Raw genomic sequence first — 24,642 nt, forward strand, 5'->3', positions numbered from 1 at the left:
TATAAAAATTACGGGATCCTTAATTCGACCCGCGAACCCGATTCACGGCTCCTCGTACCCGATTCATCCATACTCACATCCCGCGTACCCGAATTCATACCGCGTACCGAATCGATCCACGATCCATGTAACTATGGTTCTACGAGCCATCCGTAGTTACTGGATTAAAAAGCGAAAACAGAAGCGTTCCGCCCTGGTCAAGATTTTCCAAGTACTATCTTTTTGTGACCCATAATTAATATGTGTTATTAATTCATCAGGTCAAATAGTTACAGTTAAATTGTTAAAATATCTTGTCTTTTTCAATAAGAAAAGCAATTTTATTTTGAACGGAAATATAAACACTACAAATATTATATTGCTTCAATTCAAATAATATTATCAAGGAATGAGGACAACGTCAGAGCTATAATCTAATAACACTGAGGCCATCAAGGAATGGGATGAATGGGTGTGGTACCACGATCCCAATTACCACGCCAATGTCAGTTGAACCCGAGCAAGAGTGACCCTAACCTAACTCTGGTGGTGAGGGTGATTGGCAGAGCTGAAATAGGCTCTATGCATCGCATCAGGTTGGTGGTCATTCGAAGGCTGTTTGGCAAGGTGAAGGAGCTTTGGATGTTGGACATGGGATTAGGCACCAATAAGGGCAACTTTGAAGCCCTTTCGGAAGATGAATATGAAGATTGGCTTTAGGAAGGGGAGGAGCGGGAGGAAAATGGTGGTGAGGAGGTGGTTGAAATTTCTGATGATGACACAAAGGATGCAAGCGAGCTGGTAGCGGGTGCTGGTGGTCCGAGTACCGGGCGTCGTTGAAGGGACAGCAGAATGGCTCCAGGTAGCTAATTCTTCGGGGTTGTTTGGGTAAAACTTTTTGACCCCCGAATTTGGAGTATCCTACTTTCACTTCGGGAGTGGGCCTCGGCTCGGCTTACGAAAGTATCTGATCCTTCCTGGGAGTGGGAGGAGACAGAGTCAAATCAATCGACGCAGCATCAAGGTCTGACCCAAATTGAGCAAGGGCGGCCTATGGGCCGCTATAACTATCCAAGAAGACACTCGGACAACACCTCTCCAACAAAGCCCAGCCTACAAGTGCCCCGTTCCTTCCCCTGACGCTGCTCCTAACCAACCGCTTCCCCATTACTTAGAAAAAGTGAGCCACCGGCTCGCGTGGTTCACCGGTTCCACCGACAGACCCCTACTTCTTCCTCAATAAGGCTAAAGCCATGCACGAATGAAGCTACGCGCAACGAAGGCTATAAGAGAATCAGTAGCTTTATAGAGGAAAGGGCATTATCAAAAAGAATCAAATGCTTCTGCTCAGGAACTTCCATAACGTTGGCGTGATTCGGTTTGAGCAGCAGATCCTGACCGCCCGGCCCCTCTCTTTAATCTTAAGGAAAGTGAAGTAAAATCAATGAAGTGAACAGCCGACTTGAATCTGAACTACGATTTTTCTCAAGTGGTCCGGATTGCTAGCTCCCGTTCATAGTTTTGAAGTAGGCACGGGTATCAACGTCTAAGCCCACAGTAAACCAGGGGCTTTCACTTCGACACGTCTTCGCTCGTGGAATAACTCCTATGAAGAAGGTCAACCCTTTGGTGGGTGAGGTTAGCTTCTTTATTGCTCTGTTTAATCCGCGCAGGTGTGTCCGCACCCCCCTGAGTGGACGAGAAAGAAGTTCCATATTCAAATAGCGGAGATTCACGAAGAAGTATTTTTAACCAGTCCCGCAAGTCAGGAAGACTCTGGCTTAGCGAAGGAAGAAGCTAATCAATCAGAATGGAGACAGGGAGGGGAGGCGAAAGATATATTTTCGAGCCTGCAAGCAGCAATTCGGGAGTTTCATTCAATCCCCGTTTGAACCCCTATATTGTTATCCTATCAAAGGTAGTGCCTCCAATCTTGGTACCCACATAGTGATTTCAAAGTGAAACCGTTGTAGGGATCAACCTATAACAAGGCTTCCCCGGATGATGTCCACCACAAGGAAAGAAAGAAGAATGCACCAAAATGCGTTCTTTTTTCTCTGACAGATGGTCAGAACTCGCGGAGCTTTCTCTCCTAGTTAAAAGGCGTTCTGGCCCACCTCCCGGAAGTCCTTCACTTGGTTCTGGTTCAAATCCCGTCCCCGTAACGAGCGATGACAACCAGGAGGTGGGCTTGGGAAAGACTGACTCCCAATAAGTCTTTGAAATGTACATAAACACATATTACATTTTGGCCTTGTTGGTTCAGAATCGTTTTGAAAGCTCCACCGTCAAGTTGAAGAAAAGTCATTCCGACCGTAAGCTTTGCCAGAAGCAAGACGAGGAAGCGGAGCTGCCTCTTCACTTCATCCGCTGTCTTGTCGCCAACAGCGATTTCTGGGTACAGTGTAACATCCCAGATTTTCAGAATTAGTTTATTAATATAGAAATAAATTTTTGAATATTACTATTGGCTTTAATTGATTTCTTCTGATAAGATGAACGGTCTGTGTAATATGAGTATAATTGTGATGTGAATTATAAGGTTAAAGACGGAATGCATTCTTCTGTTGTGATTTCGTTTATTTTAGCGACCCGGATTTTCAAAAAAAATTGTTTATCTTTATAAAAGTAATTTTCTTAGAAAGAGAGGAATAAAGTTTAATATGTTATTCTAGTTTAATGTGTTTTCAAAATTGTATATTTAAATTCCGGGTTATTGTTTTATCAATACAGGGTTGTCTTTTCAAAATTTTATTTTATATAATTGATTTTAAAGATTTAAAAGATTGCTATTGTTACATGGCTAAGTGTTGCATGTGGAATTGTGAATTTAGTTAGTTATGATAATTTAATGTGAATATTGTATGAATTTTGGTGTAAATTGATTTTCTGTAATTGGTATTTATACGTGCTAGAACTATGGGTTTAATTATTGATATTATCAGAATGAGTCATGTGTTATTTAGATATTTTCAAATGATTTATATATGGATATATGAATATCCTTTCAAAACTTATTTCAAATATTATTTCTGAAAATACAGAGGTTTGTCATGTAAAAGTTAGATGGTTGATATGTGAATATATGTATTACATGATTAAGTGTTACGTGTGTAATGGTCGTGTAACCAGTTCTGATTATTTACGAATATTATTTGAATATTTGGTAAATTATTTGATAACTAGTTTTCTATTTTGATTGCTTATATATGTTGCAATCACGAGTTTTCAATTTTCATATTCTCAGAATAAAATATGGAACATTTGGGTATTTTCTAGATAATTTATAAATAATATGTGATATTTATATGAACATTTGTGAGACTTGTGTTATCTGGTTTATTGAATTGACTGCTCATATGTGTTCGGATTTGAGATATTTCAATTTATATATGATCAGGATAAAATATAGTTTAATTGGATATGTTCATATCGATTATTGGATTGCTATGTGATTTTATAATCGATTTACGGATTTAATCTCGTTTGATTATTAATTATATTTAAATAGTTATTTAACATTTTGAACCCCGTGGGCGTTCGGGAAAATTTCGCCATTAGGCTATTTGGGACATTCTGAGCATTATTCGTGTTTTAACTTTCTCAATCCGGAGTACGGTTTGCCCCGTAAATGATCCGGTACGGTTTTATTAATATTTTTAAAGTTAATGATTATCTGGTTGTCTCGTAATGCGTGAAGCATATTCAAGGAATATTCCAAAGCATATTCAAGGAATATTCTCTTATCTTCTTCTATAAATATCCTTTACCAGTTTATTTCGCACGTACAATCATTTCGTCAGTTTCTCTGCACGAATACCGAGAGAAGACGAACGGGTGTTCTTCGTGTTCTTCATATTCAAACGAGGATTTGAAGGCGTTATTGGAATCCGATGGAGGCGTATAAATAGTCAAAACGAAGCTCTCGACGCGTAGAATCTAGTTTAATCAACCGTAACACTGCAGATTTCACGGGTAAATTATTATTAATTTTCGAAAATTCGAATTATATGGATTTTAAATATGAATTTTTGCAAACGTGATTGTTTGATTGTTTTGATGATTCCATGTTGTAGGGCGTCTCCTGCCATTCGTTTTCATATATTATATGTTGAATTTTGAGTTCGGAATCATATAGAAAATTGTGTTTGATTCTTGAAAAGTGTTCTTGAATGTTCTTGAGGAGTTTATGAATATTTTCAATTGAAATTAGGCGTTTGTTATCTAGTGATTCTGGGGACAATTGCTTGATACCATCATGTTTATTAGCTTGCAAGGAATCGTTTTTGGTGTAAAAATTGTGTGTGGGCTGTCGTATGGGGCCTCGCCGGATGTTGGAATGAAGCTCGCCGCCGGCGAGCTTCGACTTCAATTTCTGGACATGATTGACATCCTTTGATTAATCTGATGCTACCAACGTGTTTAGGACGGTTTGGTTGGCTAATCTGCACTTTATGGGCGTGTTCTGGGCGGTCTGGGGTCGCCCGCGGCGGCCGGTGACGGAAAGGGGGGCGGCGACTGTATAATTACAGTTTAGCCCCCTAACTTATAAAGGTGGTGAAGACTTTGTACCCTAGTTTCATTTCTGGCAAATCGACCCCTGATACTTTTATAAGTTACACTTTACACCCTTGCCAGAAAGTTTTAAAAACTTACAAAATAAACCTTTTGATTTTAATTTTCAGAAATTGTTTTATTTATTTATTTTAAATTCCAAAAATAGTTTTAATTATTCTTTTATTTAAAAATAAATCTAAATTAGTTTCTTAATTAATTTTAATTAGTAATTAATTATTTTAATTGGTCAATTAATTTAAATATTAATTGATTAATTAATTTAGTTAATTATTAATTGATTTTAATTGATTAATTAATTAGATTTAATTGTTCCTTTTGATTTAAAAATTCTGAAAAATAGTTTCGAGCCTTGAATTATTTTTCTAAAATATGTTTGAGGCTCGTTAATTGATTTCAAATGATTTCGGACCCGATCTTGAGCAATCGGACTTGATTATTTATTCAAAAATGGATTCTTTTACCTGTTTTAATTCCGAAAAATGTCTAGAAATTCCAGAAAATTCCCGAAAAATCATTTTTAACCCAAGACTTGATTTGACATCAATCGGGATGGGAAACCTTATATGAAAAATGTTGTCTGCTATATGTTTGATATGTTATGTACCGATAGGAGAGTTAGAAAACGGTTTTGCTCATAACTTTTGACTTGTAATTCAGAATGGAGTGAAACGAAAAAGAGATTAAAGCTTATAAAGTCTATTTTAATGTGACATAATAATATGATGGAGTATAGAATGTGAATAATTGTTGTTAAATGTATAGAATATGATTATATGTGATCTAATTGCTATTAAATGATAATTGCATGGACTATCTGATTGTTCTAGTATTACATACATGTGATAAATGATTAAATGACATAGTGTCGTGTCTTGATAGATGTCAGATAAAAGCATATGGATTATAGTGATTGGATTTGGTTGGTTGATTGTTGATTGAGATAGGATAACAGGTGGATAGTCTAATAAATAGACGAGACGATGTCGGATTTTCGATAAGATTTATATGATATTTAATTGATAATATGTTATGTGAAATATGATTAGACTATATGGTAGAGTCAAAGCATGATTATGTGTTAAGTGATATTTGATGAGTTTAAAGAGTTATATAAGTGGGTATCGATATACGTGATATGTGTATGCGATAGGTTATGCTACCGAGTTGATAAGTAGTGATAAGAATCAATAGATTATTTAGTGATAATGGTAGTATCTTATTCTCGTAAAGGGTTGGACGAGACGGATACGATCGAAGACGTTCAGAAGGTCAAACGATGTTACAAAGCGAATAAGGAACGAATCGAGTAAACGAAGCAGTGTGGCGAATAGAGTATAGCCAAAGATGGTCTAGAGACTTTGATATGCATAGAGTGTGAAAGTGGAAAGATGAGATTGAGATATGAGACTGGAATCGGATTTAAGGCAAGTATTCCTAAATCCTTCCTCATATATATATATATTGCATGTTCTGATTATTCTGTCAAGATTATGATATGGCTTATGCTGAGACCCTTCTCAAACAAACTCTTACTTCTGAGAATGAATCCCATGATGTTTTCTTCTTCCAAGTTTGAAAAGCCAAACACCTAATTACTCTCAACTTTCTATTTTGATCCATTCTTTCCAATCCTCAAGATTTTAACAATATCGGCTTTACAAATTAATTCGAAGTTCAGACCGTCATTGAAGCATGTGTTGCTCAGTGATAGTTAGAGCCTAGAATGAAATGGGATCTTCTTGATTATTCAACCCGCCATTGTCATGCTGGTTTAGCAGGCTAAATTCAGTTGCTTAGCCGATAATGGAGGATACTGAATAGTTAGGAATTTCCTGAACTATGATTTATCAAAAGACAGACTGTGGTTTATGAAATGTTGATTCTCAAAAGTTGATTTGGAATATTTCTGTTGTAGATAATGATTATGATTCTGTTCTGTTGATTAAATTGTCTATTGATTTAAATTGTTAGAATTGGATTAGTTTTTATAAAATATGTGGACCAGATTCGTGGTCAGTTATAGGCCAATGTGTGCCTTGGATCCAGTATAGAGAGCAGGGCTGTGTGCCATGTTCGGGGTTAGTGCGTGACTGATCAGCAGCCTAACCTTTGGTTTTTAAGTAAAAATGTGATGAATCCAATTCGACAATTCTTCTGTAAGTTGAATTCTGATTTCAATTGCTGATAAGAATTGTGAAGTTTTCAATTACATATCCTGAACTTGTGAACCCTGAGAAGATATTTCAGGACTATTGTTGCTTATATACACTTGCTGAGCATTGTTGCTCACCCTTGCTATTCCTTTTTAACCATTTCAGAAAAGCTTAGAGATGAATTGCTTGATTGAGGTTGCGAGTATGGCTAAGGCTAAGCGAGGAGTCAGAGTTATAGAATATCTAGAGGACAAGTGGAATGTCCATGGAGATTGTCAAGGTTGGTTCTAGATAGGATTGTATTGATGAGATTCAGTTGTAAGTCATAATTGAGGTAGACTGGCAGTGATTCTTCTTATCGAAGATGATCTGAGTTTGTAAGATAATGTTTATTAATAGTGGTTGATTCTAATTTCAATATTGTAACCTGGATGCGATCCTGTTTTTAGGGGGTTAAAGTGTTTTCTTTTAAATCTTTTACTAAAGTTTTCAGGTTTTATATCCTTTGATTTTATTACCTTTTTCAAAAATACAGGTTTTCAAAAGTGTTTTAGAATGATTTTGTGTGGTGACGTCAGAATCCAAACCCCCGGATTCTCGGGCTGTCACATACAGTCAGCGTTCTTTAATATCGGCATGGTTCTGTAGTCAAAGCAACTTTTTAGATTGAGATGGATTTCTCTTCGCTATCCATTTGAGCGAAACTTGTCGCCAGCTCGATCAAACCAAGGTGGAGCGATATCCAAGAAAGTCAACGCCTGAGCCTGAGCGCCAGAAGCGGCGCAGCTCGTAGTTCCACTTTTTCTTACTCTAGTTGAGTATCTGGCCGGGATGTCCTGATATGGTTTCTTCTATTCCACCTCTTAGAAAGAAAAGAACTTAAATCCCCCGGCATCGTCCCACACAGAAAGAAAGAATTCAGGTACCGTTTTCTGGAACACTTCTTGTGGCTGTGGACCTGTCTCACGTGCAAAGAATTTTTCGTAGGGATATTGAATAGTTACAGGTAAACGACTCGGTTGCAGCTTCTTCTCTTCGTTCGAGCTGCTTGGAATAAAGCTCCCCCCGCCTCTCGGCGAGAACTGGGCCTTCTCTTTGCCCTGTTGCACTTGAAAAAGTCTTTTATTTGTCTATCATTATAGACCGGTCCCATTTAGATTATCTATGGGACACCCGCGATTTTTTTTATCCCGAAATAATAAATTGAGTTCGCGTTATGAATCCTGTAGACCATCCACACGGGGGTGGTGAAGGTAGGGCCCCAATTGGGGGAGGATGCTGCCGTGGCCTTCTATCAATGAGTGTTCCCTTCTTCTATGCAAGAAGAAGACTTAGAAAGAGCCAAAAACCTTGATGGACTCCCCTTCCCCTTCGATTCTCAGTACTAGAGATGCGCACATCCGCTGCTAGAAGGAGTGAACTCGGGGTGAGATTGGCGAAGCCTCTTCCTCTTCCTTACAGTCGAGATACTACGTTCCTTACTGGGATAGATGGTAGAGGGCTGCCTGCGCCCAAGAATCACTAACCGCAGTTGTGCTAGAATCAGATAGATCCGGGTGGAAGGTTTTCAAGGCAATAGAAAGAGAAAGGGAAAGGTGCCCCGGACCCTGGACTAAACGGCCACTGCCTGAAAGGGGTGAAGAATTCAGTGGAGAAAAAGTAAATTGCCATCTTTTAACATTTTGAAAAAATTCTTATTAAGAGCCTGAGTTTTCCATTTTTTAGATTTCATGGATCTGGATCAATATTAATTTGTCAGTCGCGGCAGATCAATCTTCCCTGTCTGTGGTTGAGTTTACCTCATACTAGCTAGCCTTCCTCTTGATCTGAGGTGCGAAGGGTAGAAGGAGCTTTTTTATGATAAAAAATTCATTCGGCAACAAGAGTTGGTTATGGAATAGTCTTTTGGTCGGCTTTCTCGTTGCCTTCTTTTCAAAGATGGAGTTCTTTTTATGCAGCGGATCGAATTTTGTAGTTTATAGCTCCTGGAATTACGTATATCAATAGTTCAAACCGCACTCATAAGGATAATCGTTCTTATTAGGTCAGGGGCGGCCGGACCGGGGGCTAACGCCATATCCCCTTTTTGTTTTGAGATGTTTTGAGGATCATTCACTCCAGTTCATACCTTCGAGTATGTCCTATATTTTTAATTATCTATCTATTAAGCTGTTTTTGGTAGGGACCTTTGGCTTGTAAAGGTCGCTGTAGATTGGATCGTTTATTAATATAATTCCCTGCTTTCAAAAAAAAAAAGAGTTCATTCATAGTTTTCAATTTTTCATTGTAATAATAGTTTATATCAGACTAGTTATCATATGACTTATATATCTTTTATTGAAAAATTTTGACATTGAAATTTTATTTATGCATCATCATATCCGACCTTATTCAATATATATTGATGATGTCGCAAAGTCACATTTGATTACATAATTCGTCATTAAATATATAATTTAATTTCGAAATAATTAGAAAGAATTTAAATATCACTTATTCAAGTGATTGGAGAAATGCTCGTGTATTTTGTGTCAAAGGGACAATTTCACAACAACAAAAAAAAAAAATTGTCCAAAAGTGATAGAAAATAATTTTCATCCTATAAAATATATTGTGGTAATCATGAAATTTACAAGAATTTTAAAATCAGTTATCTAGAAAATCAAATCACCCCGAGGGTATTTTCAAAGAGGTGTTGTGTTAGGCAATTAGCAATATTGTGTGAAAAGCGATCAAATAATAATTTCTAAACCTAGTGTACCCAACTTTTTTGTTAAGTATTGTGTGAACCAAGTTGGACAAAGGTTCAAAAAAATATTGTTGCAATGAGACAACTGTTGAAAAATTTACGATCTTAACAAGTTTTATTATAAAAACATATAAAATAACTATTAAAATCTTAATTTTTTATGGATGACTAATATTAATAGATATTAATATCCGTGCGGTTAAATTATTGAAAAAAAATTATTTATAACCTAATGCGGAACTAATCATGTATATAACAAAAATTCTGCCCAATACATTCTAAATTGTAACATAAAATACCTATACTAATACTTCTGATATAAAAATATCTTCTTATTATAAAGGAATAATTCACACTTGTATATATGCATAATATAAATATGTTTTTAAAAATAAATAGTACAAAAATAAAAAATTATAAGAAAACAAGGATTTTCATCTCTTAAATAAGAAAATAAATTATACAACGGCCTATTTTAGATAATACATTATCTTACAACTCTATTATATGAGTAACTGTTTTCACTCGTGTGTGTTTAAATACTATTATGTGTTAGATATTAGGAAGATAAAAATTATATTATAATTATAGGACAAAATTTATGATTTTGATTAATTTTGTTAAAAACATACAAAATAAGTATATGAAACTTTAATTTCTTTATGCATGACTAATATTGATAAATATTGATATCAGTGTGTTTGGATTTTGTAAAAAATATTTTATAAATTAACACGGAGCTATTAATTATACACATAAGAAAAAATAATTCTATAGAGCACATTCTAAATTGTAAATATAAGTCTCATGTTTCAATTATATCATTATTACAGATTAACAATACACACTTGCATATATGCATAATAGATTAACAATCTTTCTTCATTTTTTTTAATGGTTTGGAACTAGGGATGATAATATTATGGCCGTGGTGTACTTTGGTTAGATAGAATGTTGCTTCTATTGGATATGATTCGATAAAGAAAAATACAAGTTTTATACTTTTGGAGTGCATATAAACAAATGGATCACATCAAGTCGGGTGAGTGCCACTTCTTTTTTTTATTTTCAAAGTCTCAAATTTTACTGCAACACTTGTGCAATGTTGCTCTACTGTGGGGTATCTTTGGTGACGCCATATTAATTTATTGCAACCAAAACCATGGGGGGTTTGCTGTAGTGAGCATCAGTGCTCCATTTCCATTATTTTCTCAGCAGCAAAATTTTTTGGCTTGCTACTGTGTTGTTAACGTTGTCTTGGTGAATCTATGGCCTAGTGATTCTAATTTTCACTTTCACTTTTCACTCCCAATTTCTAAATAACTATAACCACGGCAACAAAATAGGATTTTTACGACGAAAATTAAGGCGCAATTCCGTCGTAAGTTCCTACTTTACGACGGACTCTTTCCGTCGTTTTTGTCAAGTAGAAAGTTCCAAAACATGTCACAATGTCCAACTTGCATCGTAAGTATTACAAACCCTCGTAAGTTTATGACTTTACGACGGAACATTCTGTTGCTTTGAACAACGTTGAACTTGCGACGGAATATCCGTCGGTAGCTATGTTACGACAGAAGTAATGTATGAACATCCGTAGTAAGTTTTGAGGGAAAACTGGAAATTATAATACATTGTTCTGTCGTAAATTTAAAACTCATATGAAATAACCTACTATATTTGGGTGTATTCCCACCATTTCATTGCATTCAAATTTTTTCCACACCAAATCCTGCTAACAAACAATTCAACTAAAATAAACCAATCCAACAAATAGATATGCAATACCATAATACTTGAATTATGTGATAAACATGGATTTAAAATTAAATATAAATTTGAAATAATATTAAAAATTAAAATCTAAATTTTATACAGAGATATACATAACGTCAAATATTAAAGTGTTAACATTATTCAAAATTAACACTATTTTTGTATATTTAGTAAATAAATTATATAAAATCTTTTTAACATTTTAAAACTATTGAATAATTAATTATGGGAGATAATCAAATTTAAAAAATATATTTCCATCACTATAATCAATGTGAAACAAACACGAGATCCACATATTTTTTTTTATTTTAAATTTATATTTCATATACCGTCCTTCAAATAAATATACTATTGAAATTTATAAGATCGTACTAAATTTAATCTTTCAAGATAAACAACGGATGAAACAATTTAAAACATTAAAATTATTAATTAGAATAATATTAGAGAGATTATAATAATTTTTCCTCTATTAATCCACATTGCACCAGTCAAGACACATAATTTATTAAGTTGATCGGAAAATGAAGTGAAGACAAAGATGTTCACCATAAAAAATATGGATAATATCAATTATGAAAAATGCAAATCAGGAATGGACATGAATATTATATCTTTCGCTAATATTGTGTTAATATATATAAATTCACATATTCATTAGACTAATCCTATATATCTATTTAAATATATAAAATTCTTTTATCTATATATTTATTTTTATAATTATAATATATAAAATATAACAATATAACAAATTCTAAACATTTGAAAATTATTAGAATATGAAATCGAAGTGTAGAAAAAATTTATTATTAACCTTATAGACTAATAGCTGAATCTAAATTTAGTAATAATTATTTTTTTAATTGATAATTCTTTTTTTAATTAATTAATTATATAGACCCAGCTATTATAATAAAAACCAAACACTTGTGTATAAATATTTATGAATGATTTATATTTTTCCTTTTCAATAATCTATTTTCTCCACCTTAGAGGGGTGTATTCGATTGAGATTTTAATTGATTGTTTTTATTCTATGGATTTTAATGGATTGTGTTTGATTTTGATTTTGTGCGGATTCTTGATAAAATGTCGCAGAGTTGATAGGATTTAAGCGCAATGCTTCAAAATCCCATTGATTTTGATGGGATTTCAAAAAACTTAAAATACACTGAAAAATGCTACAAAATCCATCATTTTATGAAATGCAAAAAATCCATCAGCATTTGAATACCATCAGATTTTAATGGATTTTAAACAATCCCAATTGAATACCATCAGATTTTTAAAGCATAATTTAAAATCCCAATTGAATACCATCAGAGCATAATTTGAAATCCCAATTAAATAACTCAAGATTTTAAATAAATTTCAAACAATCCCAATCGAATACCTTCGAATTTCATGAATGCAAAAAAATGCTTTAAAATACCAATATAATACAACCCTCTTAATTTCAATATCACAGTACCGCTCTTATTGCCATCAACATTCAGTATAAGTATCGCAGCTGAGTCTCTTCTTCTCCCCTGCTTAAAATGGAAGCTGAAAGTGTTCTCCCAAAATGGGGTTCTGAGCCTTGCATTATGGGAATCGATGAAGCTGGTCGCGGCCCTGTTTTAGGTACTTCTTGTCTCTGTATCTATACATCTACATATTCATTTTGCATTGATCTCTTTGTTAGAAGGCTGAGTTGTCTTAATTGTTTTCAGGGCCAATGGTGTATGGGTGCTTGTACTGTCCACTTTCTTATGAGAACACCTTGGCCTCACTTGATTTTGCAGGTTTCATTTTCTTGGTCTCAATTTGAATTAATCAAATGTGTGTTTATATGCTTGTAATGTTGATTTTGATAATTTTTTTTGGGGATTAGTTTTAAAAGGAAGTTGTTATTGTGGTATACATTTGGATTGGTCTAATTTGGGTCGAGGTCAGATAATGAGTTTTCCCCAAAATTTGGGAATATGTACTGAAATTATTTGGTTGTTATATCGGGTCGGTCGCTTGTGGTGCTTGGATATCTTTGTTTATTTCACCCTTAAACAACTAATTGACTTCAGTTGTATTTTCTTTGTCTGGTGCTCTGAAATTTGGAGTAGGATTAGGTGTAGTGATGTAGGTGAATTATATTGGTGATTCATCATAGCCCTTTTATTCGCTGGGATTATAGTTACATAAGACTGGGTTGGGAACGAAATCGGGTACGCGGAACATTAGTTTTATTGAATCCGGTACGATGGAACGTATGGGTACGATTGGTCCTTTTAAAAAGAATTCTATAATCATATATATAAATTCCATTATAATATACAATTTTAGTTGATAATTTATACATTTATAATTTTTTTTTAAGGAAAAGATATTGAATAACAAATAAAAGTACACATTGATTGATAAAATAAACTACTTATCATATGACATAGACATGGATCTATTGTTCAGAACAAGAATAAAGTGTATTCTCGTGGGTCATCACTTCCAGCAATCTGGGTCGTGATCCCGAACGTTCCCGTTCGCGTTTGCTCCCGTATCGGGTACGAACGATCTGGATCGCGGTACGTGGCAGCGTACCCGTTTTCTTGTAACTATGGCTGGGATTATGAGAAACAACAAATTTAAACAACAAAAAACTGTATATAAAAAGAAAACTTAATAACGGCACCACAATAATATGTATTAAAGTTCATACATATAATTTGCTTATCCAAAAATTGATATAACAGATGACTGAAATGAAAGATAATATTAAAGCATTTTAGCGAAAATAATGAAATTCATAATTATTAAAAGGACATAATGCAGAAAACTAAACAAGGAACAAGTAAAACATAGCCACTGTAGCATTATGAGTCTAATACATTGAATTGCTACCGTAAAATGTTTCACCTTAACATGATGAATCAATGGAACCCCTCCACCTCAACATTAAACACATGAGGATTTTGGAAAACATATGCACTCAAAACAACCTTGCCCAAGGTGACCATCCTGAATGCTGTCCCGCCAATTAACTCGCCGTTCATCCTGTCCAATGTAACATTAAAAAAGCTTGGAGTTGCTTGTGCCAAAGGAGAGAATACATAGGTACCTGAAAAATTAATCACGGCAAGATGTTCCTTATATACTCTATATGGAGCTTGAGACGATACGTTCCTAAGAACTGCCAGTGAAACCTCGCCGAATCCAGCAGTAACAGCAATACATACTTCATTTGATTTGGCAAAGTTAGCCACCCAATTGATTATATCAACTCCAGCCGGCACTTCGAGAGTAACTGGCCTCATACCCATATTTTCCCCTTTGGGGTCTTCTTTGGGTCGATTTTTGGGCCCACGAGGACGACCACGAAGCTTTGCTGTACCTGCGGCACTATTGCAACTACTATTTCCGATATTGAAGTGTGGATAATTATGGTTTGGTAATGTTGGCGGAACGATATGTGGAGGGTGTACTTCATCTCCCTCGGACGAACCATGAGACAAGTCTCGTGGAACTGACATAGAAGAAGAATTTCCAAAATTATTCATCGTAGAGGATTCAGGTCTACTGAATAAGCTATAGGAAAGAAAGGTGGGTGGAGAAAGAGGTGGGCTAAAAATGCGTTCAACGAAGTCCTTTTTATATATGATGAATACAGAAAATGATGGTACCCTGGTAAATAGAAATATTCATATAATTCAGTAAAATCAAATAAGATTCTTTAGACATGAGTGTGATCCTTTCTTTGTTTTACTTTATTAGGTACACATACAGACACATAGCTTTATTGTAAATAATACACATTGACTTATACTGTGACTAGCACCAATTAAAACAATTTGAATGCTGTGATTCGTTAAATAACTTTAACAGGTCTGAATTTCCAATTGATTGTAAAGTTTAAAATAGCTTTATTCAGTACATATACAGAAATTAATTTGTAAGGATCTTAGATTTTTTTAATCAATTTATTAAAATTATATCCTTATTTGTATGTTTATTGAGGAAATAAATTCGTATAAACTTCTATGTCTTGATTAATACAGAATATATCAGTATTGAATAGATTTGGAATATGGGAATTGATTGATGATGCTTTCTATACAATTGAAAATTTTAGTATTCACGATTCTCGTCTTCCCTATTAGTGTATGTGTTATGGCTGATAAAAATGTGAGGCCATTCTCTACATAGTCGAAAATCCACTCAGAAAGCGGATAACCAGAGAATTCCGAATCCGACCTAGTTGAACAGTTGTGATGATCTCACCACTCATGTTATCTAAAAGCAATAAATTTTTACATTTCTTTTTTCTGACAAGACTCTGCAGTTTCTAGAAAACATTCATTATTATTTTAGTCTCGTCGACAAGACGGCATTGCTGGCTCAAGATGTGGTCTGGCGTGAAAGCAATTGATCATTTAGGGTTTGTGTCTTGTATTCCGGATAAAACTTCATTGTTTCCTTGGGACATAATTAAACAATATGCCTTTGTAAGAATAATATTAATTGAAAATGATTGTAAACGTTCAGCTAGAACTAAAAAGGCGACTCCTGGTTGACAGATCCGTTGCATCATTTGTCGGTGTTGGGTTTTCTATTATAAACTTAGAATTTCATCTCTCATTCAGGTTTGTGGTTTATCAGTCTCCTTGTTGAGATAATAGAAATAGGGTGTTTTGTATAGGTAGATGGCTTTAAATTTGTGACTTTCTTTTTACTGAATGTTACCTTCTTGTATTTATTAGAGATGAGCATTATATTGACATTAATATAGTCAATATTTAATGGCTCAAAAGTCAAAACCTTTTACAATCCAGGGACATGGAATAGTACTTTTATATTGGATTTCTTGGTCAGAGCCTTATGTGGTTGTCATTATAATGTGGAAATGTCTATTTTCGTTAATCAGTGATCTTGTTCAAAACTGTGAGCAAGTATGAGATGCACACTGTATATGTATTAATATATATATTATACTGTTTTTAGTCACTTTTGTATTTTTTTTAAAGCCCCGAAAATAGTGACTTACAAGACACTGAATATTGCATAAACACAGTAGACACCTTTCTTATCTATACCGGTCTCTTTTGATTAAGATTCAAAGACTTTAAAAGAAGAGAAGAGGGAAGAGCTATTTGAAAATTTGAAGGCAGATGAAAGCATTGGGTGGGCAGTTGATGTAATCGATCCGAGGGAACTTTCAGCTAAAATGCTGAAGAAGTGAGTTTCCTCTATATCTATCGTTCTGTAACAGATTTCTAAAACAGTTTCTCATTACATTTCATGACAGAAATAAGATCAACCTCAATGAGATATCACATAATTCTGCAATTGGTCTTGTTAGGAGGGCACTAAATACTGGAGTCCTTCTTACAGAGGTATAAATCTACTACTTTTTCATTCCATGGCTTCCATAAAAAAGTTGAAAATATGACTACTCACGTTTGGAGTGTCCTTGCAACTGACATAACTAACAAAATAGCTAATACCAAATGTCCATAATTGACTGATTTAGCCTATTTCATAGTTAAGCTCGAACATATCATTTAACATTCTAGAACATCCAGTTCACATGATGAATCTTCATTTTAAAATCTAAAATGAAAGGCCAATCAACACAGTTTATTATATTTATCTATATCAAGTCATCTATTTGGCCATACATGTTTTTGAGGGTAGTTATCTAAGTGAGAAATATTAAAAAATGTTTCTATGCGGAATGAAAGAGTGGTAGGTATAAACAAATATCCTGTTTGAAAGATTTAGAACTGAAGTACTACCAAAGTAATATTTCCTGTTATTAAATTTTATATGCCATAGTATCTGTTATTCTGTTGTGTACTGAAATTTTAATAGCTGTTCCACATATATATATATGACAAAATCTTTAACACAAAAGCATTTGAATAATAACTGATCCGTAGTTCTATCATTTACAGCAAAGCATCAAACAAGTGATGGCAGAATCTCTCACATTTTTCTGTTCTATTAAATTTCTAATTTGGGTTAAAGATGTCTATGGGCTGTTCGTTCTTCATAATATGCCAACATGATAAAGCAAAATTACTGAAGCGTTGAAGTGTTTCAGGTATATGTGGATACTGTCGGAGATCCTGAGAAGTACCGGACCAAACTGAGTGATATATTTCCATCTATAAAATTTGTGGTTGCAAAAAAAGCCGATAGCCTCTATCCAGTTGTTAGTGGTGCAAGTATTGTTGCAAAGGTCTGGTTTCTCTTATTTTCGAAAATTTGTGAGTCGTTTTTTAGTGTCTGATTATTGGTAATGCAACAATATTTCTGCTTATTAGGTCACAAGAGATCGAGCATTACGGAATTGGGTGTTTGATGAAAGCACTGAAAACATGCAGAGGAACTTTGGATCTGGATACCCTGGTGGTAAGACATTGCAACTTTTACAGTTTTGATTATTTTGTCAAATTTGTAGATTTCTTCATGACTAATTTTCAAGAAATATCATGCATTTAGACCCTCAAACAAAAGTCTGGTTGGAGCATCACAAACATACTGTATTTGGGTTTCCAACATTAGTGCGCTTCAGCTGGGGTACATGCAATTCCTATTTTAAAGATGGAATTGAGGTGTTGTGGTAAGCTGTTTATATAAACTATGTAGTATTTTATATATATATATATATATATATATATATATATATATATATATATATATATAGTCTTGTTTGGACCAGACATCCCAAATCTTTGCTATATTTTTAAAATTGTTGCTTGTTGATGTACCATATTTACAAGACATGAACCTCCTGACTGTTGCATGAACTGGGCAGCTTTAGATATATCTTCTGTAATTAGCAGTTGTAGAGTTATATATATTTATTGGAATACCAATCATCTCATGATACTTGTGCAATTTATCTATCCTATTTTGTGGTTATTGGTGTTTTAGAGGTTTAGATAATTAGCCCCTTCATAATATTTGAAACTGATGAAATGACATATTATCTGAGTTATCCCCAACTTAAAAGGTAAATGTAGACATGTCACATGAGTATTTGGATACTGATTTTACTTATATTTTTTACGTTCATAGGGAAGCAGATGCAACAGATGAAGACGATTCCTCTGTGAAGACTCGAAAGAAGCAACTAAAACTGAGCAGTGTTGGTTTTACTGGTATGAAGAGGAGCAGTGAAGAAATTGAATCAAGTGGTAAAGGGCGCTGCAAGTTTTTCCAAGCACGGAAACTTGAACAACTTTCTAAGTTTTGAGAATCAAGGTTAAATGTATAACTTATTAATTCAAATACTCATTTTAAACATTTTTAGTTAGATATTTGTCCTGTTTGTTGTGATTTAGATACAGATATTGAGTTATGCTGATATTGAGTTATGCTGATAAAATGTTCTCTTGAGTACACCAGGCACCTGCTTCCATCTGTATTGCTTAAGATATCACCATGCATGCACATGATTTACTGAATCTGTGATCCCCACATTCTTACTTGGTTGTGATGTTAGGATTCAGTTGGAGCATGGTACTTATATTATCACAAGACTGAGTTTTGTAAATTAATCTTTACTTTAAGAGCTAGTTTTTAGGAGCACGTTAATTGGTTGCTATGTGTATTGTTTATTTAAGGCCGAATATGTGAGATCTAGTCTTTAGGAGCTAGTTGGGTGCCTTACACCTTTGGTGTGTTTAATGTCTATGTGCCTGTTACTTCTGTTTGTCTGAACTTTTGCTTGCTGCATTTTAAACTAAATGATAGAACTGGAAAAATTCTGAATGTAGAAGACCAAATGAAATGGGTGAGCAAGGTAAATGGACTGATGATTTCTGTCATTAGTAACTGTAAGCCAACACCATCTAATGAAACATATTGCTACGACAAATTTATGATTTGATGACAGCATACGTAACATCTAATTCATCTTCCCAAATTCTTGACCATCTTTTGAACTACTATTACATTGTGGAAGATGTAACTTTGTCTTTCTTCTCCTTGCAAAGGTTTACGAGCTCCCCAACAACTTCGTCTATTTCTTTTTCGCCCTTTTCTCTAATCATCTCACGCATTTCCTTTGCTTTCCTCCTTACAGTCTCCCCACTTTTCTCTATTACAACGTTTCTTATCACTTTCGCAATCTCTTCTCTCTTAAACCTACCATCCTCATCTCTCTCAACCTCTTGTCCAACTCCTACCTCCTTCACAACTACCGTATTTAATGGCTGGTCAATATGCATAGGCATGGCTATGACCGGAACACCAAACATCATGCTCTCCATTATAGAACTCCATCCACAGTGACTAATGAACCCTCCAGTGCTCGAATGACGTAGGATTCTTGCCTGCGGAGCCCATCCCTCCACGACAAGTCCTCTATCCCCAACCCGGTCCAGAAACCCTATAGGGAGTGCCTCTTCAAGCTTAGTGTTTTCTCCGAAAGGAAATCTGATAACCCATATGAAGTTGAGCTTGCTTAGCTCCAATCCATATGCAACCTCTTGAATTTCCTCCTTAGTTAGGAAATACTCGCTGCCAAAGGAAACAAACACTACTGAAGACTCATCCTTTTTGTCCAGAAATTGGATTGTCTCTGTACAGTCATCACCTGTTTCTTGTAGGAATTCCTGAACAAGTGACCCAACAGGTATCGTCTTCTTTTGAGATAAATTAGATATATAATCCACGTATTTCCCTTCGATTTCTCTAAAAGTCCTGAGCAGAATCACTCTGGATTTCTTGCTAGCTCCCCTTGCACGGTCTATATAATTTGCATCAGCTGGGGAAGACTTGAGTCTGGCCTTCATCTTTTCAGTGAAGTACTTGTGGATGGAAATCGGATTTGGATAAGTCACAGATGAATCGCAGTACAACATGTGACGTGTAAGTGAAGAAAAAATTGCTGAGCTCAAAAGAAATTGAACTGCTGGGATATTATTAGACAAGGCAATATCAGCTGCCCAGGACTGATTATAATCATATATCAGCATATCTGGTTTAACAGAGTCAAAGATCTTGAGGAAGTTAGGACTTGAGTCTGCAAATGCTGTTTCGAGGGAGCCCATGAGATGGGGTGGGACTTGGGAGGCCTTTGGTTGTATGATCGTGAGGAGGAAGATCAACAGATGGGGGTAGACTGAGTTCTACCAACTGTATCGACTCTGACCATTTGCCAGTTACCTTATTCTTGACTGACTCAAAGTTGATCGGAGTGGAACAAAGAAATATATTAAAATTTCTCGTGGAGAGTTTCTTGGCGAGGTCTAGATAGGGAGATATGTGGCCATGGGCCAAGCATGGCAGCATTAGAACACTAAGGTTAGCAGTATTTCTGGTAGCCATTAGAGATGTTTAGCTCTCTGTGTTTCTCTTACACTAAATATAGAGGCATTGAGGGTGATGCATGTCAGCATGTGGAGAATATGTTGCTATATTATATTATTTTGTATTTCCTGTTCAGTTGGTTGTATTCAACTCTTCTACATTCTTGATGCTGAATATGTTGAAAACTAAATGCACTATGTCCAGGCAAAGGATAAAGAAGAGCTTGATGTGTACATGCAACACAGGACAACAGAGTAAAACAAATCAGTATTGTGACAGCAGTGTACACTCTATGCATTATACTCTGCTCTATACTCGAATTTAACTTTATATGAAAAAATTGGTGGTCGACGGAGAGAGGTGCTTTGTAACCTGATTAAATATATTGTGGATTACGTAAATAGATAGAGATGGTTATTTTATTTTATGCCGTCCGTACAAATCAGAGTACTTAAGATCACGTCTCTGGAACAGGGATAGTACCCCCAATCTAAAGAGATGAAGAGATCAGTTTGTGCTTCTGGGTGGCTTTTAGTTGGACGTTAGAAAACGAAGCATAGCAGCCATAAAATCGGCGGGGGGGGGGGGGGGGGGGGGTAACTGGTAAGTGTAGAAATGCAAACGAAAAATAGATGGTAAGTGTAGAAATGCAAACGAAAAATAGAAAATTGATCCGTCTCAATATGAAACATTGGGAAACAAAAGTGTGTTAGGTGGTTGGAACAAGTCGAGTGTGGTCATGTGTGGCTTATCCTGGATGGACTAGCACTAGCGGATAGCCGACTGAAGCGCACGGTGGACTGAATTAGTTTTATTTGTTCAAAATTAATTGGCAAATGCCTGTCAATATCAGATCCGACTCAAAATCCGACCCGAAAAAATTTTATGGATTAGACAAAATCTGAAAGTGATCCGAAAATCACTGATTGACCCGAAATTAGAATTTCATTTCTAAAAATTTTAATTTTCAGTTTTATTCAATTTTAAATAATTTTTGCTTGATCTAAAATTATCTCGACACAAATACGACATGTTACATAAAATTGTCATATTTTGATGCATGTCGTTTTCTCACTAACGTAAGGTTAATTTATTCTCCATTTTTACTGACTCTCTCACATCCCGCTAATTCTCTAACCTCCTTAACTTATTACATTACCTGAGTTTCTTGGACACTGAAGAGGTGTACTATATCTTTTGTAATATGTATAAGTTTGTTGGTATCAGACAGGATGACAATCGGGTCGGGTTTTATTAAAACCATATCCAATCCGTTATATTTTGGGTCGGATTGGGTTCGAGTTCGGATAGTAAAATGTAAAATTCAAATCCAATACGTCGGGTTTTTTCGGGTTTTGGATTGGATTCGGATTTTAACCGGATATCTTTAAAATATTTAAAAATAATAAAATTATAAACCTGTCTAAACTATAATAATTAGATTTTTCTTTTCAAAATTAGGATTACTTGATGAAATTCTATTTGTTTAATTTAGAATAATATAACCTTAAACCATATTGATTTTCATTATTACCAATCATTCAATTTATCAATTATAATAAATTTATATAACACATGCTTATACATGAACTATGAGATAGAAGATAGTGGATCAAAATTTTTTAAATTAATTTTATTTAATAACATTCCTTCATGTCATTTAATGACATATTTTATACAATATAAGTATTACTTATGAAGTATTTGTCTTGAATAGTACCCTCTACCCTTATTCCTTTAACCTAGTCTATTGATATTGAGATTGTTATATTACATTCATTAAAAAAATTAAATAACATATGTTATATATATATATATATATATATATATATATATATATATATATATATATATTATAAATAATTTAATATGAATATATTATATGGTGTATAAATAATGTGTGTGTGTGTGTGTGTTTTTCTGGGTTTCGGGTTCAGATAGGGTACGGATCGGATTTCGGATCGGTAAAGGTCATATCCAAATCCAAATCCAAAAATTTCGGGTACAAAAATCAAATTCATATCCAAATCCAAATCTAAAAAATCGGATTCGATATATCTGAAAATTCAGGTTTCTGATCAGATTATTTTGTCATCCCTGCTGTCGGAGAACAAGGGTAGCCAGTGAAAGGCTTTGTATATGTAGTCCAAATATATATTAAAGATGCAAATCTTGTTCGGTACATATAATTTGCTTGTCCAAAAATTGATATGACATATGCTGAAATGAAAAATAATACTAAAGCATTATAAAAAAGCAATGGAATTCATAATCATTAGAAAAATTGTCTGACCATAGTCTAGGTAAACATGATGAATCAATGGAACTCCGCAACCCCAACAGTAAACACATGAGGATTTCGGAAAACATATGCACTCAAAACAACCCTACCCATGGTGACCATCCTGGATGCTGCCCCGCCAATTAACTCGCCATTCATCCTGCTCAGTGCAGCGTTAAAAAAGCTTGGAGTTGCCTGTGTCAAAGGAGAGAGCACGTAGGTACCTGAAAAATTATTCACGGTAAGATACTCCTTATATTGTCTAACTGGAGCTTGAGACAATACGTTGCTAAGAACCGCCAGTGAGACGTGGCCGAATCCAGCAGTAACAGTGACACATACTTGATTTGAGTTGGCAAAGTTAGTAACCCAAGTGATTATATCAACTCCAGCCGGCACTTCGAGAGTAACAGGCTTCATACCCATAGTTTCTCTTTTGGACTCTTTGGGTTTATTTTTGGAGCCAGGAGGACGTCCACGAGGCTTGGATGGACCTCTCTCGGACGAACCTTGGGGAACAAACACGGAGGAAGAATTTCTAGAGTTATTCATGGTAAAGGGGCTCGGTATAGGGTGGAGAAAGAGGCGTGCTAAAAGTGCTCGCATACAAGTCCTTTTATAATCGATGAGTACATAAAATGGTGATATCCTGATGAATAGAGATATTCATACGATTCAATAAATATTAAATAAGAATCTTTAGATTTGAGTGGGATCTTATTTATCTCTCTTTTCTTTATTATATACATCTATATCCTTGAAAATATCAATATTTAATAGATTTGGAATGTGAGAATTGATTGAGGATGTTTTTTGTAAGTTAAAAATCTTAGGGGTATATTTGATTTAGATGTTAAAGAAATTTTTGGCTTAATGACCTTTTAGCCCACTTCAAGGTGGAAGTTTCGATGCCGCTTCGAAATTTAAAAATGTTCCTTTCGACCCTCAAAATATCTTTATCATACCTTTTAGCCATTATGGCGTATACCGGTATATAACGGGGTGGACAAAGTAGACATTTCACACGTGAGGGTTAAAAGAGGCATTAAACATTAAGGGTTAAAAGGAACATCTAATGTATCTTAATGTATTCAACCACGGGAAGCTGAAGCTGTAGGTCTAAAAGAGGCTTTGTCATGGCTAAAGAGCTTGGCCTCAAGAGCCGTGTGTTTGAGACGGACGCAAAGATTTTGGCAGATGCATGTAAAGGAGTGCAAGGACGAGCCTATTTCCATACAATTGTGTTAGATTGTCTTGAGTTATTTAAGCAATTTGATAATGTGCTAGTCGAGTTTGTTTCTAGGTCTGCGAATGAGGTAGCTCATAAGTTAGCTAGAGCCGCTCATTCTTTGTCAGGCATCCAGGAGTGGGTTGGTACTGCTCAGAATTTTGTTTATGATGTTTTAATTAATCAAAACAAATCAGCCTTAAATGTCACCGTCATCGGTGGCATTAAATGTGGTTGGTAAACTTACGACGGAAGGAACACCATCCGTCGTAAGTTCGTAGCCAAAAACGGCTCAGGCTATAGATTCGGACCAATTTTTATTATTTTTATTTAGGAAATCAATTTAAATAAGGAACTTACGACGGAACGTATATACCGTCGTAAGTTTGGAATATAAAACTGACACTGTATTCGGTATCAGAACATTTAAAATTTTTTTCTAATTCAGTGAAAATAATAAAATAATGAACTTATGACGATTGTGTGTTCCGTCGTAATAATTTAAATCCGTCGTAAGTTGAGGCGCGAAGGTGTTTCGTCGTAAGTTATCCGTCATAAATACCATGTTTTGTTGCAGTGATATTGATGATTTATCTTAATGAAA

At 34.8% G+C, this 24,642-nt stretch overlaps 2 protein-coding genes, 1 long non-coding RNA gene and 1 pseudogene across 4 annotated transcripts; 2 read left to right on the forward strand and 2 right to left on the reverse strand.

The window, feature by feature from the left end:
* Positions 1-3,679: 3,679 nt before the first annotated feature.
* On the forward strand, positions 3,680-7,181 carry LOC135150678 (uncharacterized). Its single transcript, XR_010288911.1, has 3 exons — positions 3,680-3,954; positions 5,788-5,981; positions 6,876-7,181. It is a non-coding gene; the product is annotated as an uncharacterized LOC135150678 (long non-coding RNA).
* Positions 7,182-12,709: 5,528 nt separating this feature from the next.
* On the forward strand, positions 12,710-18,620 carry LOC108209104 (ribonuclease H2 subunit A). 2 transcript variants are annotated; one of them, XM_017379847.2, is made up of 8 exons: positions 12,710-12,864; positions 12,954-13,025; positions 16,320-16,443; positions 16,514-16,601; positions 17,312-17,449; positions 17,535-17,622; positions 17,713-17,833; positions 18,292-18,620. In XM_017379847.2, exons 1-8 carry the CDS (start codon positions 12,780-12,782, stop codon positions 18,467-18,469), a joined length of 894 nt encoding a protein of 297 aa, XP_017235336.2. In that variant the 5' UTR covers positions 12,710-12,779; the 3' UTR covers positions 18,470-18,620. The 2 variants fall into 2 exon arrangements, with proteins under 2 accessions (XP_017235336.2, XP_017235339.2); XM_017379850.2 differs by having other exon boundaries at positions 16,568-16,601.
* Positions 18,621-19,161: 541 nt separating this feature from the next.
* LOC135150677 (UDP-glucosyltransferase 29-like) lies at positions 19,162-20,547 on the reverse strand (annotated as a pseudogene).
* A 2,299-nt stretch (positions 20,548-22,846) lies between these two features.
* LOC108207562 (AT-hook motif nuclear-localized protein 17) lies at positions 22,847-23,786 on the reverse strand. The gene is made up of 2 exons (XM_064086893.1): positions 23,776-23,786; positions 22,847-23,459 (listed from the first exon to the last, which is right to left on the reverse strand). Exons 1-2 carry the CDS (start codon positions 23,784-23,786, stop codon positions 22,847-22,849), a joined length of 624 nt encoding a protein of 207 aa, XP_063942963.1.
* Between the last annotated feature and the right edge of the window lie 856 nt (positions 23,787-24,642).

This window comes from Daucus carota, chromosome 2, assembly GCF_001625215.2.
Source record: "Daucus carota subsp. sativus chromosome 2, DH1 v3.0, whole genome shotgun sequence".
Taxonomy (NCBI): Eukaryota; Viridiplantae; Streptophyta; class Magnoliopsida; order Apiales; family Apiaceae; genus Daucus; species Daucus carota.